Source organism: Pholcus phalangioides, unplaced genomic scaffold (assembly GCF_987345545.1).
Source record: "Pholcus phalangioides strain wild (caught in Gottingen) unplaced genomic scaffold, Ppha-v1.0 ptg000008l_1, whole genome shotgun sequence".
Taxonomy (NCBI): Eukaryota; Metazoa; Arthropoda; class Arachnida; order Araneae; family Pholcidae; genus Pholcus; species Pholcus phalangioides.
Window position 1 is genome coordinate 24,592,202 of NW_028301601.1, and position 13,844 is coordinate 24,606,045.

At 36.4% G+C, this 13,844-nt stretch overlaps 1 protein-coding gene across 1 annotated transcript in view; it reads left to right on the forward strand.

Moving 5' to 3' along the window:
* LOC149084070 (uncharacterized) overlaps window positions 1–13,844 on the forward strand; it is a 349,781-nt gene that overhangs the window by 108,034 nt on the left and 227,903 nt on the right. The window contains exon 3 of the mRNA XM_089234421.1: window positions 11,346–11,418. Coding sequence (XP_089090547.1) covers window positions 11,346–11,418 — 73 coding nt within the window. The remainder of the gene's footprint in view (window positions 1–11,345; window positions 11,419–13,844) is intronic.

Consider the following 13,844-nt stretch of genomic DNA (forward strand, 5'->3'; position numbering starts at 1 on the left):
GTTTTCCAGACACCCTGCATTTCTTACTTGTGTGCTTTGACTAGTGAGTGAACATGGATGATAAGTAGTACAGCTAGAGTTGCGTAGCGTTTTAGGTAATAAAACGCTAAAAGAATAAAATAAACTTATTTTAAGACGTTTAAATTTTCGAAAATATTTCGTCATGATTTTTGGACATGATTACGTTGTAAAAATAATGCGAGAGTTTACGTGTTTTGCTTGGTAAAATAAAATCGTTATTTGAATATAGGATGCCATTAAAATTAGAGTTTTAATTTTGTTGACCCTTTACTCTGTAGTGAATGAATGTCGATTAATGTGTGATTGGTATCGCCAGTCACAGAAAACATTGAGATATTTATAAATCACCACGATTGAGATGGAAAATTCCGTCTGAAGGATCTCATACATAATGGACGAGAAGCTGCTTCAAAGTTAAACTAAGTATTAGAAAACCGTATTATGTATATCGCATTCTTGTCGTAAATAACTTATCGCCCGAAATGCGGCTCCTTCCCTTATATACAGGATGATTATAATTGAAGTTCCCTTTCTCTGAGTAGTTTTTATATTGAAAATTGCTTATCCGAATAAAGCCAAATTTTTAGGATATTTTATTGAGATCGTGGGGGAAGAGATGTATATGAGAAATAAAAGAATACAATTCAATTTTCGCCAACCAGGTGAGAAAGTGGTGCTTTTTTTTATTCCATTTTACATTTTATCATGGTCCATATAGCGTATATATCAAGTTTCAATGGAATACGTCTACCAGAACGGAACCTACATAGGTCGGAGAAGTGTCAAAATACTGACAGGTGCTAGATAGGTTGGAAAAGTATCAAAATACTGACAGGTGCTACATTGGTCTGAGCTATGTCAATATACTGAAACAATTTTTTATTGAAAAATGGAAAATTCAACAAAAAAGCGCCATGTTTGCACCTGGTGGTAGAAAATTGAACTTTTTATTGTTTTTATCCATAAATCTCTCTCTCTCCCATAGTCTTAATAAGACATCCTAAAAATTTGACAGCATTCGGATAAGTAGTTGTTGAGAAAGAAAAAATTCAGAGTATTCGAACTTTTTATAATCACCCTGTATTTAAGACTGAATGGAATATAGCCCTACTGTATTCAGATGAATAGTGTTGAGAGTTCTTCCCTAGTTCTTCAATAAACGCAATGGTCCGTAAAATATTTGTTGGAAGAGAAGTTTAATAGTCTCTGTGCTCAGCATAATGAGGTTGTTCATCGGAATATTTGAATAATATATTACCAAAAAAAAAAGCATAATACTTTCAATTTACGCAAAAAGTAGAAAAAAAATCGGTTCATTATGTTGAATTAGCGTCATCTACTGGTGAAACGCATTCTTCAATTATTCAAAATTTTAGATTTATTCAAAGTAAGACATTATATTCCAGAGAACTCTTTCGGGTTCTATTTTATAAAAGTCAATTAAATAAAAGATAAATTTATGTGAGAGTTTGAGTTTTTTTGCTTGGTACGAAAAATAATTTAATATAAGACTAAATAAAAAAGTTAAATATATGTGTTAAATGTTATTTTTAATGCCTTGTCCGAATTATGTGGTTGGTATTGCCAATAACGTAAGCATGAAGGTAACAATGATGTCACTGCGATTGAGATTTCAAAGTCCGTCAATTACAAATATGTCATCCGTTTATACATCTATTGATAACATCTCTCATCATTTGTATTCAGAATGAAAGTGGACGAGAGCTGCTTCAGAGTTAAACCAAGTATTAGGAAAATTGGAACACAATACACACAGTATATTAAATACACACAGTATATTTTGTATCGAACTTGCCGTAAATATCCTATGGAATCCGTCGCATTTCCTGATATAATTCAGAATAGATTCAGGTGAAAAGAGGTCTCAAGGGCTTTCCCTAGTTCATCAATAAACGTAACTGGCCGTTAAATATTTGCTGAAAGAGAAGTTTTTAATATATAGCATAATGGGGTTGTTCATCGGAATATCTGAATAATATATTACCAAAAAATAAACATAAAACTTTCATGTTACGGAAAAAAGTGAAACAAAAATCGATTTTCTGTATTATGTTGAATTAGTGCCATCTCTGATGAAAGAGCATTATAAATTATTTAGATTTATTCAACTGAAAGCCTACATTCAATAACGTCTCTCGGCCTCCATTCTATAGAATTTATTCCAATAAAAAATGAGTTCCATGCTTAGTATATAACATATAATATATTTGAATACAATTATATTATATTATAAGATTACATTAAAAATTCAGATTTTTATCAAATTTGCCTTCCGTGTTCTCCCAATAATGTGATTGGGATCGCCAATCGCTGCAAGCTTCAAAATAATGAATAATATATATTTTAATATAAATAATAGTTAATAATAAAATTATGATTGCATTGGAGATTGAAAAAATTCCCTCTGAAACAAATACCCTCTATTAATGTTGTGACATCTCTCTAAATACATATGTATCGAGAATCGAAAGCTTCTTTAATCTTCAATACGACGAAGATAAATATAAATTTTAATTAGTTTATCTGTTGTTTAATTTGCAGAGAAATGGTGTGTACATTCGTGTGCCAAAAAACATTTAATCCCTGTAGTTAAACTGGCTCTTCGCATGAATTATGCTCATGTTAATATTCACGAGAATTGTTTTAAGGTCCATTAAAAACAATTTCTTACACATTTTTATACGTATACTAGGTTTTTTTAATCGAAAAACGGATACTGATTCAATGCTTAACAAAAATATGTTTGAGTTTCATTTATTAAGTACCTAAATGAATATTCAGCTATTATAATATTTACTCACACGCCAGGAAATTATTGTAGGCAATCTCATGCTCATTCCCTGAGAGTGTCAGCTATGGGCGTTATTGATGGCATACGCCCATGCCCGAAAGACTGATATATCAGTGAAATGTTGACGAGCTATTTCTGTCTGAAATATCTGATTATTTCGACTGGGCAGGATGCCCAATCTCTGACCGCGGCTCAAATGCGACCCGTCGGATAGGTTCCATCCGGCCCACGAAAGTGTCCGGTAGAAAAGTATCAAATTTCCTTCTTATTTTTCATTTTTTTTCGTGGTTTATAATACACAGGGGCGTACGCAGGATCGGCCTTTGGGAAGGATATAGAAATTTCCTTCCTCAGAAATTTTGAGAGAGTTACCACCCTTCAAAATGCATTTAAATTAACAGAATTTTTTTCAAAATAGTACATAGGTCTTTTCGATGTTTCAAATTTCTTAATCGAAATATCAACTTCTTTTTCTGATTTTTGGTTGGCTTGGGGCAGGGGGGGGGGGGGCATGAGACGCTCAACTATGGGTCCTACACCAGACTTTTCTGGAGCCCGAAGGGCTATGGCCAGAACATAAACAAAAAAAAAATTGGGTGAGCCATGGCTATGAATTTGCCCTAAGAGCTCAAAATTTAATTTTTTTCATGGACATTCCATACCCAGAATATAAACATCTGACAAACCATTAAAATCTCGCCAACTTTGCACGCCAAACATATTTCTCATTCAAAGACACAAAATTATCAATTTTAAAAAATGTTAATCGTAAAATATATTCATTTTAAATCAATAGCAATTTAATACAATGACAATAAACATTTTTATCCATCTAAATAATGTACTTTAACACATAACAAAGCAAAAAAACGCTTCATCGGAAAACGAAATTGTGCGCCAATCCTCTATGGGTGGGACCCTGCGCGGAATCAAATATGCAAGTAATAAATATTAATACAAAAAGGAAATTTAACTCGTCTGTGAAAGGTAATCGTCACCTTTTATAAATAAATTTTCACCTTTAATCACCTTTAATAAATGATACATAGTAATCCTGCAATAGCACAGCAGGATTCCGGCATATCGAGCGATTTCTCAAACACTTACGGTGTCCACCCAAGGAGTGGCCATTTTGGAATAACAAGGAATTTCTTCTCACCACTCGTCACGTGGTTAGGTGTAGGAAACAAAAAGCAACCCTGCATGCGCGATCTATGGTTATATGTACTATATCTGTGGCCGAATACGGTCTGCCAAGGAGGTTCCAACTTGACCACTATTGGTACGCATAAATACACATAACACAATATATATACTTCCAGTCTCACCATATTTTGTTATTATCACCATATTGCCGATTATACCGATGCAAAAACCTTCTTAACGGACACCCCTCGGATGCGTCACACTTCTTTTACGGTCAAACTATAATCCCCCCCCCCCGTGAATAATAAAGGTATTCATTTCAAACCCCTGATTAACGGTCACCCCTCTTTTAAGGACGGATTTTTTGTCCTACCGGTGTCGACAAAAGAGAGGTTTTACTGTAATAGGTGTAATGTGAAGGTAATTACCGTAAAGGGGCCGTTCAAGTATTACGTAAGCAGATTTTCAGTCATTTTTGACCTCCCCCCCCCCCTTATCAGCAGAACACTGATGCCCCTCCCCCTGTCAGCAAAATTTCGTCAGCAGCTTAGAATATTTCATATCTTCAAGAAGGGGTGGTTGATGACGTAAGCAACCTTCAACCCCCCCCCCCCTTGTCATCAAAAGTCAGCAAATCCGAAACCCTTCTTCTCCACCCCCCCCCCAATGCTGACGTAATAATTGAATGACCCCAAAGCTGGTGTAGTAGGTGTCACAGCTCAAAGAAATTTGCAAACCATATTTTTCAGGATCAAAAAATGAGTTATTTTGCATTTTGGCAAGTTTGTTTGGAGCTAGTTGCTGAGCACAATGCAATGTAATTTGAAAATATCGCCTTCCTATGCAGAGTTTTTCCAAAAATGACTCGCTCAGTGAAAGAGCGAACTGCACAGTGAATAGGTTGGGATTTTCAAACAAGACTTGTGATTACGGTTCAAAGAAACTTCCGCACCACTTTGTTCCCAAGATTTGGATACCGAGATGAATTCGGTGAATAAAGCGTAATGGTCGTTTCAGTTATTCATTTGTTTATTCTTTGTAATTCATTTTCACACTGCACAGTGCTACATTTCGCTCTATCGGTGAGTTCCGGAACTTCTTTTTCACTGAATAATTTCATGTATTTAGTCCACCCTGGCAAGTTCGGTGTCATTCTGGTTGTTAGGTCGAGCTGCAGACGACTTTGACTAATGTCAGTTTAATTAAAAGCACCCTGTGTCGCAGAACTCTAATGGCATGACGAATACGTTTTTCTCACACATTCTGCCTGCAAATACTTCAGCATGCTCGTAGATCTTCGGCAGTTCGGCCAGTGGGAGAAATTGCAGGGGTGAACAACCTACCTTCATTATACAGGGAGAAATCGTTATTTGGCCGTAAAAATTGGTGATCGCATCCCAGGGGTTGTATAGCAGCGGTGGCCAACCTTTTTCCAAGCCGTGCCACAATCGCGATTATTTACGACGCTCATACCACTCTACCAATTTTAACTGCGTGCCACTTCTGATACCATGGCGTGTCACGGGTTGGCCAGCCGTGGTCTATAGCATAGTTTCCCAACCTCATTGTCCCATCCTTTCCTTCAGAAATTTTTTCTCCCATCGCTCCCCAACGCAATCTAACCCTATGTTACACCCACACCTTCTACCGCCCCTGGAAAATTCCATCGCCCCCAAGGGGGCGTTAACGCTCACGTTGGGAATAACTGGTTTATACTATGGCTTTTCCCAACCTTTTTGTCCCCCACACATCGCCCCCTTCTTCAGAATTTTTTTCCTCCCATCGCCTCCAACGCAATCCAACCCATAGGATCATATGTTATACCCGTAGCTTCTACCGGCCCCCTGGAACTTTCCATCGCCCCTAAGGGGGGGGGGGGCGTTAACGCCCAATTGAATCACTGGCCTATACATCAATCTGTTGATGGCATCTGTGTAAATATGCATTCGAAATGCATTCGAATACACATCCGTCCTTTTTATAAGAAAGAAAAACATGAAATTTTTTTTTCCAAATTTAGCAGTTTATTCTGCTGATAGATGATGTGTGCATTCACGAGACAAAATTTTTTTTTAATCTACGCAATTAACGTATCTTCAAATGAAGTTGTTTAATTTTAATACAGTCGCAGTCTCTCCCGTTTAACGAACTACAAGGGACTGAAGAAATCACATCGTTTTGACGAAATTGCGTTATAACAGATTTCACGAATGTGAATTCACTAAAATGTTGTAGTAGAGGAATTCGATTCTGAGAAAAAAAAAATTACTTATTTACATTCTAGTCAATGAAAGGAATGAAGTCAACATTTAAATATACATATATCACAATGCAACTCGAATCAATTATAGTCCGTTTCAGGTTAACTTTGCAGTGCAGAGAAAGGTAGAGAGTGTATTCCTTCGCCGCAAAATATAGTTCCCATATATCAGAGGCTTACGATGATCATTTATGCAGAATATTTCAATTTTTTGAATGATTGAAAATGAATACTGAAAAAATAGTGTTCTGAATCGATCTTTATTCGTTTAAGAATTTTAAAATAGAAAAAAAAAATGATCACCATTATGCGTAAAAAAAAGATTTTTCTCAGTGAGATTGGCGAGAATCAGCTATACCTTACCTCGACTGCGCATCGATACATTGGTTGAAAGGCTTTCGTTGTCATAGCAACGTGTGATGCGGTTCCCTCGTAGCTTCCCTTTCACTGCAAAGTTAACCTGAAACGAACTATAGTCATCGATTTTCTGTAATTATTGTGTTTCACTTACTGAACATTTGTGAGGCACAAATAATTCTTAGTTTTTATTGTTATTTTGTGTACAAGTAAGTGTTGTGGGAACTGAGGAAACAACAAATTCCTTTGAATTAAACGCGTGCTCAAACAAATAGTATGGAAGTTTTTCTTGAGCTGCTGAATACTCTGTTTCATAATTTCCAAACAAAGGCTTTGAATGCCGTAGGTACCATGAATAGTGTAGGAATGGGCTTTTCCATTCTACGAGAAAGTTTTTCGCGTTGAATTCACCGATAGGTGGCACTGTACTAACAGAAATAGCGCCTATACGAAGATGTGAGAGACTTGCTTTCCAAAATACATATATCTTCGCATCAGCCAGCTGTTAAAAACCTTTATATGGATAGCGGAGAGAGACATCATCTTCGGATAAGTGATTATCTGGTGGCATTGTCAGCAATTGTGAGCTTTGGCCCGAGTTAGGTGACCGTCCATGTACGGTCCCGTTCAGTTCACACGGGCTCCAAGGAAAGATTGAGATATCCGTTCCCTCTGTAGTTTAATGATCTAGGCGTTCAACCGGACAGTGAAAGGACGTCGGTTCGATTCCCCAGGGGCAGTTGAATTTTCTCGCTTTCCAAAATATATCTTCGCATCAGCCAGCTGTTGAAAACCTTCGTACAGAGCAGTGATTCCCAACGTGGGCGTTAACGCCCCCTGGAGGGCGATCGAATGTTCTAGGGGAGCGGTAGAAGCTACAGGTATAGCATAGGATTCTATGGGTAAGATTGCGCTGGGAGAAAAAAAATTCTGAAGAAGGTGATGGGACAAAAAAGGTTGTGGGAAACTATGGTATAGCCTATTCTTGTAAATTTATTTTCAACTCATTCTGGCTAGCTTGTTTTTCAACATTTTCTCTTAAATGAAATTAGTGGTCTAGAGGGAGATCGTAAAATATATTGTGTATGATAATATTTGAGTGAAACCCTTATGAACTAGAACACGGTCCAGAGAGCTATCCAAAACTACCCCCCCCCCCCCGCCGTTCATTACTATTTCTCGCTGGACCGCTAGTGCAGTCATATTGACCCATACGGTTCCGTGGAACACTGGTTGGGAAACTCCATGCTTCAATAATGTTAAGTAGATCTTTTTTTTTTTTTCAAATTCAGATGTACTAGTCCAATAAGAAAAAATTTCACCCTCAAATTTAATGTACAAATACAACTTTTTAAGGAATTTGCTTCTTCAGATCGTATTGACACGAACGTAACAAAGGTAAAAAATGGAGAAAGAAAAAAAAATCTAATAAACATGGGCGGAATACCCCCCCCCAGCATCAAAGGTGAAGTCGACTGATCTAATGCATATATGCATATAAGGATATAGATGAATTGACATCATCGTCATTGTGAACCCCCCAGCAATAATGACCGTGCCCCCCCCCCCCCAGACTTCCAAGTCTATTTCCACCTATGCTAACAAACGAGGCAAACTTCGTTCCTAGTCTAATAGACCCGAATGATGCAGCACGGTTCATTCCATGCACAATATAGGACAACATCTGGAGATGCAAAAGAGCTGCAGGTAACCTTGAAGGATGCGTACAGAAAAGTTGTTACTTCCACATGCTCATCCTACTCGTGATAGAGACAGCGCCATGTCTTGATGGATGTTGGTGGCGCTGTCCCCGCCACGCACTTTAGCAGTTCGGATTTATTGAAACATCTACACATATTTACTTATTACTGCATAATATATAGTCGAATCCCGTTATAACGAACTCCAAAACACCGGAGGAATCACTTTGTTATAACGAATTTTCGTTATAAAAGAATTCCAGGTTTTTGGATTGCTCCTATGTAAACTTATCTGGGGGATTAGAAAAGTGTTCATTAAAACGAGATTTTCGCTATAACGGTATTCGTTAAAATTGGATTCGACTGTATTGGACATAAGGGGCTATTCAAATAATACATGACCATCGATGTGGGGGGGGGGGGGGTTCCCGATTTGCTGACTTTTGATGACGGGGCGGGGGTTTGGATGATGCTTTCGTCATCGACTATCTTTTATACAAATATGAAACATTTCTAATGGCATCCTACACAGAGGCCTTCTATCACTAGGAGGTGCTACTTTTACTTGGTGTGTCAAAAAAAAAAACCTTTCGCTGGTTTGTGGGTGCCTGAACAAACATTCCCCCATTGATACAGAGCCACTTTAGTGATGTCTATAAATGTTTCGCGGATCCAAATGATCTGAAAACGTGTCCGGGCCGCTTAACTTTTGTGTAACTGTGCCACGCATCACTGAAGGGATCCGTAATTATGCCGCGGATCACTTAACTAATTTGAGAATGGGCCGCGGGTAACTTGAATGATGTAGAACCGCACTGGGAGCCGCGTAAGTGCTCTAAAACTGTGCCACATGTCCCTTAAGAGAACTATAAATGTGTCACGGATCCATTTCGTGTCATCTATGCGATCTGTGAATATGCCACGGGCCTACTTGAGTGATCTGAAAATGTGCCACGGGTCACTTAATCGAATTTTAAATGTACCGCCTTGTTTATTTTTACAAAATTAAGTTTGAGGCAGGCCACATCTGGTAACCCTCAGGGCCACATTTGGCCCGCGGGCCAAGGGTTTACTATATATGGTTCAGACGGTGGGTCACAATGAATTGCTTAAAGATAAATTTTGAGTTCTAAGCCTTCAAATAACATTGAAATTAGCAGAAATTTATCATTTATCTATTATTATTAGGTATCTTTTCTTTCGAAATTTTTATTTAAAAAAAACAAACATTTTTTCCTTTAAAAAATAAATTTTTGATCGTCTGGGAGGGTCCACGAGCCCCTCTGCCCCCCAAACCCCTCCCCGCGTATGTCTCTGATCCCACCAATATGCGTTAGAGGCCAGACCTGATGAAACTTTGCTGACAAGGGGGGTCCAAATGGCTAAAACTTTGCTCACGTTGAACGGCCCCAACGCTTATAACTAAACTTATTTCAGTACAAGAGAATTAGTCACCAATTTCTCTATAGGACATTAAGGTATCCGACTACGTTGAAAGCGTCATTTTGGAAGAAAAAATATGGATTTTAATTTTTTTTATTTTTTATAAAAGCCCTGTTTGTTGTGATTCCAAAACAGGCCTTGTTTTGTTTATATGATGCTTAGAATCAAAGTTACGTTCACTTCAGTGTTGCGTTTCTACATACAAGTAATACGCGAATAAAGTCTTTAAACGTGTTTTACGAAGAATGCTATTTTTTTGACATTTTACTTGACATGATTTGTAAAAATTGTTTCATTGCATCCTTACGAAATTTTAATGTGATATTTTGCAATATATTTTTGAGGTTATGAATCAAAATTTAAGGTCTATCACATATACTTTTCGAATTACAGTGTTTTATAGACAAAATGAAGGATGAAATTTCAAAAATTTCACACGTACTTAAACATATTTTAGTGTAACTTATGAACATATCGTGCAATCCTTTAAATTTTAGTTCATAACCTGCAACATTACTAGCTAAATGCACTGTGAAAATCACAAAGCATTTCATTAATAAAATTTTTTGCAATCGTGTTTCGAATATCACATGAATTTTGCCTAAAATGTGGCATAAAAACGACTTTTTCATAGAAAATATAATAGATAGACCAAAATTTGTCACTGTTTTCACCATTTCGAGACACTTTCTATCAAAAAATGTATTTAAAGTTCACTCCAGAACCATTTTAAAGAAAAGTGACAAGAAAGGTAGTCAGATACCTTAATACAAAAAAAAAAAGCTACAAAAAAATTATAATTGGTATTTTCAGTCCCTTGAGGCTACAAAGTGTTTGTTTGTAATATGTGTGCATCCATTTTTTTGTTTTTGTTGTGTGTGTATTGTATGTTTGTATCCGTGTAACACATTTCTAGATTTGTGTACAACATACTTGTATTCGTGTAACACATGTTTGTATTTGTGAAATTAAAAAAAAAAATACAAAAAAATTCGCATTCTAAAACTGATAGTTCTTCGATAAGGCACGATCCGAAAGAGTTGACGTGCTTTGACGTTAATTGGCTTTTCTAAACTGTAACGTTTTGAGTAATTACAGGTAATTATGAAAAAAAATATATATATATAAAATTCTCTCTTCTTTATTATCTCCACTCAGATCTCGAGAACGCTTTTCTTTGAGAAAGAATAAAACTAAAAGAATATACACACAATGGATAAGAGCCGTTTTAAAGTCAATCTAAGTTTTAGGAAACTTTGTTATCAAACTTGACGTCAGTGTCCTATCGAATGTGGCTCCTTTCGTTTAATATATTTAGATTAGACGGCGGAATACAAAAGATTCGGGCGAAAAGTCGAGAGAGCTTTTCCTGGTTCATCAATAAGCGTAATTGGCCGGTAAATGTGTGTCTCGAAGAGAGGAATTTAATAGGTTCGGGTGCTTTACATAATGGGGGTGTTCGTGGGGATATTCAAATGACATATTCTGACGAGAAATAGCTGACGATGTCATGAATTATTGATAGGCGTAATGTTACATTGCAAGTTACCTAAAAAGGTTTGATGTTGGAGAGAATAATTTGAATATATTTATTTTCTGGTTTCAGTTCAGAAGGGAAAGATCATATTCTGAGAGCTGAAAGCCATAGAAATATGATGGCTTGGGCTATGGCCTTACAGGTAAGATTTGCATGAAAAATACTCATTTCCACTTGCACTATATTGCGAAAAGTATTTTAACGCATTTTTCCAAATTGTAATTCATTTCTAAAAATTGATTTATAGCGTTTGGTATGATTCGCATGTCCGTCATTTCTAGTCATGCTTTCGTGATTTAATATATTAACCCTTTGATTGACAGCGTTGCTCTCAAGAAAAGGGGAGAGAGAGAACATGAGTTTCTTATATTTTTCACATTTTATATTTTGAGCTCGTTTCGAAATTAATGCTTCTACGCAACTCCTGAACATTCGATTTTTACTTGTGAGCTGTTCATGAAATTCTTTCAATTACCAACACAATGACTGAAAGGTGAACATGTCTCCTATTCCTTGACAAGCCGAGAAAGAACGATTTTTGACCCTTGCTGTTTAGAGGGAAATGTCATGTGGAAGGAGGAGATACATTGCTGTGCATTCTTCATCAATGATAGAAAAGTAAGGTGGCAAACAATAAATTACATTTTTAAACTATATTCAAATCTATGTAAACCATATAAATACAGTGTGTGTGTGCGCGTGTTTTTTTTTTTTTTTTTTTGTCGTGTAATAGCATTCGGAGCACACCATTTGAAGAGTCAGGGAGAAAAACGACGAGAATCCATTTTTCTGATGAAAATGATTCAATGGTACCATATGTGTTGGTTTATAACCCACAAATTATCATATCTTGGATCAAAGAGCACGTGGGTGAGTGGGGGAACGAAGAAGCAGACGCAATAGCCAAAGCAGCGACAATCAATGGCACACAATTAATTAAAATATTATTACCATCATCTACAACAAAAGGCAAGGAAAGAAATACTCAATCTATGGCAAACCCGATGGAATGACGCCAAAACTGGAAGAAGTGTCCACAAAATAGTACCAAAAGTTTCATACAACGCAAAAAATTGGAGCAGAGAACTTGTATTTTTTACAACCAATCACGGACCTTTTCCAAATTACCTTCACCGCTTCAAAAAACGAGGAACAGATCATTGCCTTTGTGGTGAAATCGGCACTCCCATCCATTACTTGACAACATGTAAATTAACTGCACATCTAAAGCACATGGCTGTGCCCGCTGCTAAAAATGCCATACTCTGGATCAGAGAGATTTTTGAAAACAAAAGTAGAATAAATAAAGTCAAGAAAATAATTAGATGGGTAGACGACAAAGTGATCCCACAGACGCCATATCAACCAATAGCAAAAGTACAAACTGCGCCAACAAAAACGAAACTGATCAACTATAAAGAAGACTGACTGATAGCACAAGAACAGTATAATTATCGTGGAAATCGAACGATTTAAATTGAGGATGAAATCGATTATGAATTTTATATCTGATTTCAATATGCGATTTAGGATTTTATATTCGAATTAAGATTTAATGTGGAATATAGGATTATATGCTTGATTTCCGATTGTATACGTAGGTTGTGATCTCGCAACTGATTTTATACTTAAATTATGATTTTATACTTAGATTATGATTTTATACTTAAATTATGATTTTATACTTAAATTATGATTTTATACTTAGATTATGATTTTATACTTGATTATGATTGTAATGTATATTTTGTAATGTATGCTTTTTTTTATGAATAAATTGCCAGAGGTGTCCAGTCCGTGAGGACAATGAGCCGATATTGCCACATGGCGATGTGGCCTGGGTATCTTTCGGTTTGACGGTTTATAAGGTGTACTATAGATATCTAGAATGAGTAAGGGGGATAACAATGATAGTACCCTTAAAAACACATTAGAAAATAAGAACCAATAGGGAAGAACGATGATAATACAATTTTCTTCTGTTTTACAAGAAATAAGAAAATTGTGACTGGTATCGTTTTTCCCAAATCCTTCATTTGCACGTTTAAAAATTCCTCAATATAAAAATTTTCTTCTCTGGATACTTCAATGCTAGCCAATTAAAGGGTTATCGGGGATTTGTCGTTTCCCCTTCAAAACTTCTAACAAAGACCTATTTTCAGACGGAATGTTCTGCAGTAATTCCAGCTCTGATGTTGAGATCATAATTTTTGAACTTGCCTATCAAAGGTTCAGGGCCCCAAATAAATTCTGAAGTATAACAAAGCGAGATCATCATTAAAAGATGAAAAAGTGTGAAAGATCTGTTTCAAACTTAAAAGACACACTAATACAGTAGAACCTTCCTTAACGGACACTTTTTGGATCCCCGGTCCTATGCAATAGAGCTTTAATGTATTTCACTCCCCGATAAAAGATAGTAAAATTAGGCAAATTAGGCTAATTTTTTTTTTCTGAGCTCTGATTTGCGAATTTCAGCTCCTTCGTATTAGTCTTCTATAACGTGCTGATTGGCTGCTTGTCAAATGGATAAATCTGATTGGTCTATTTGAATTTTCTTACAATTCC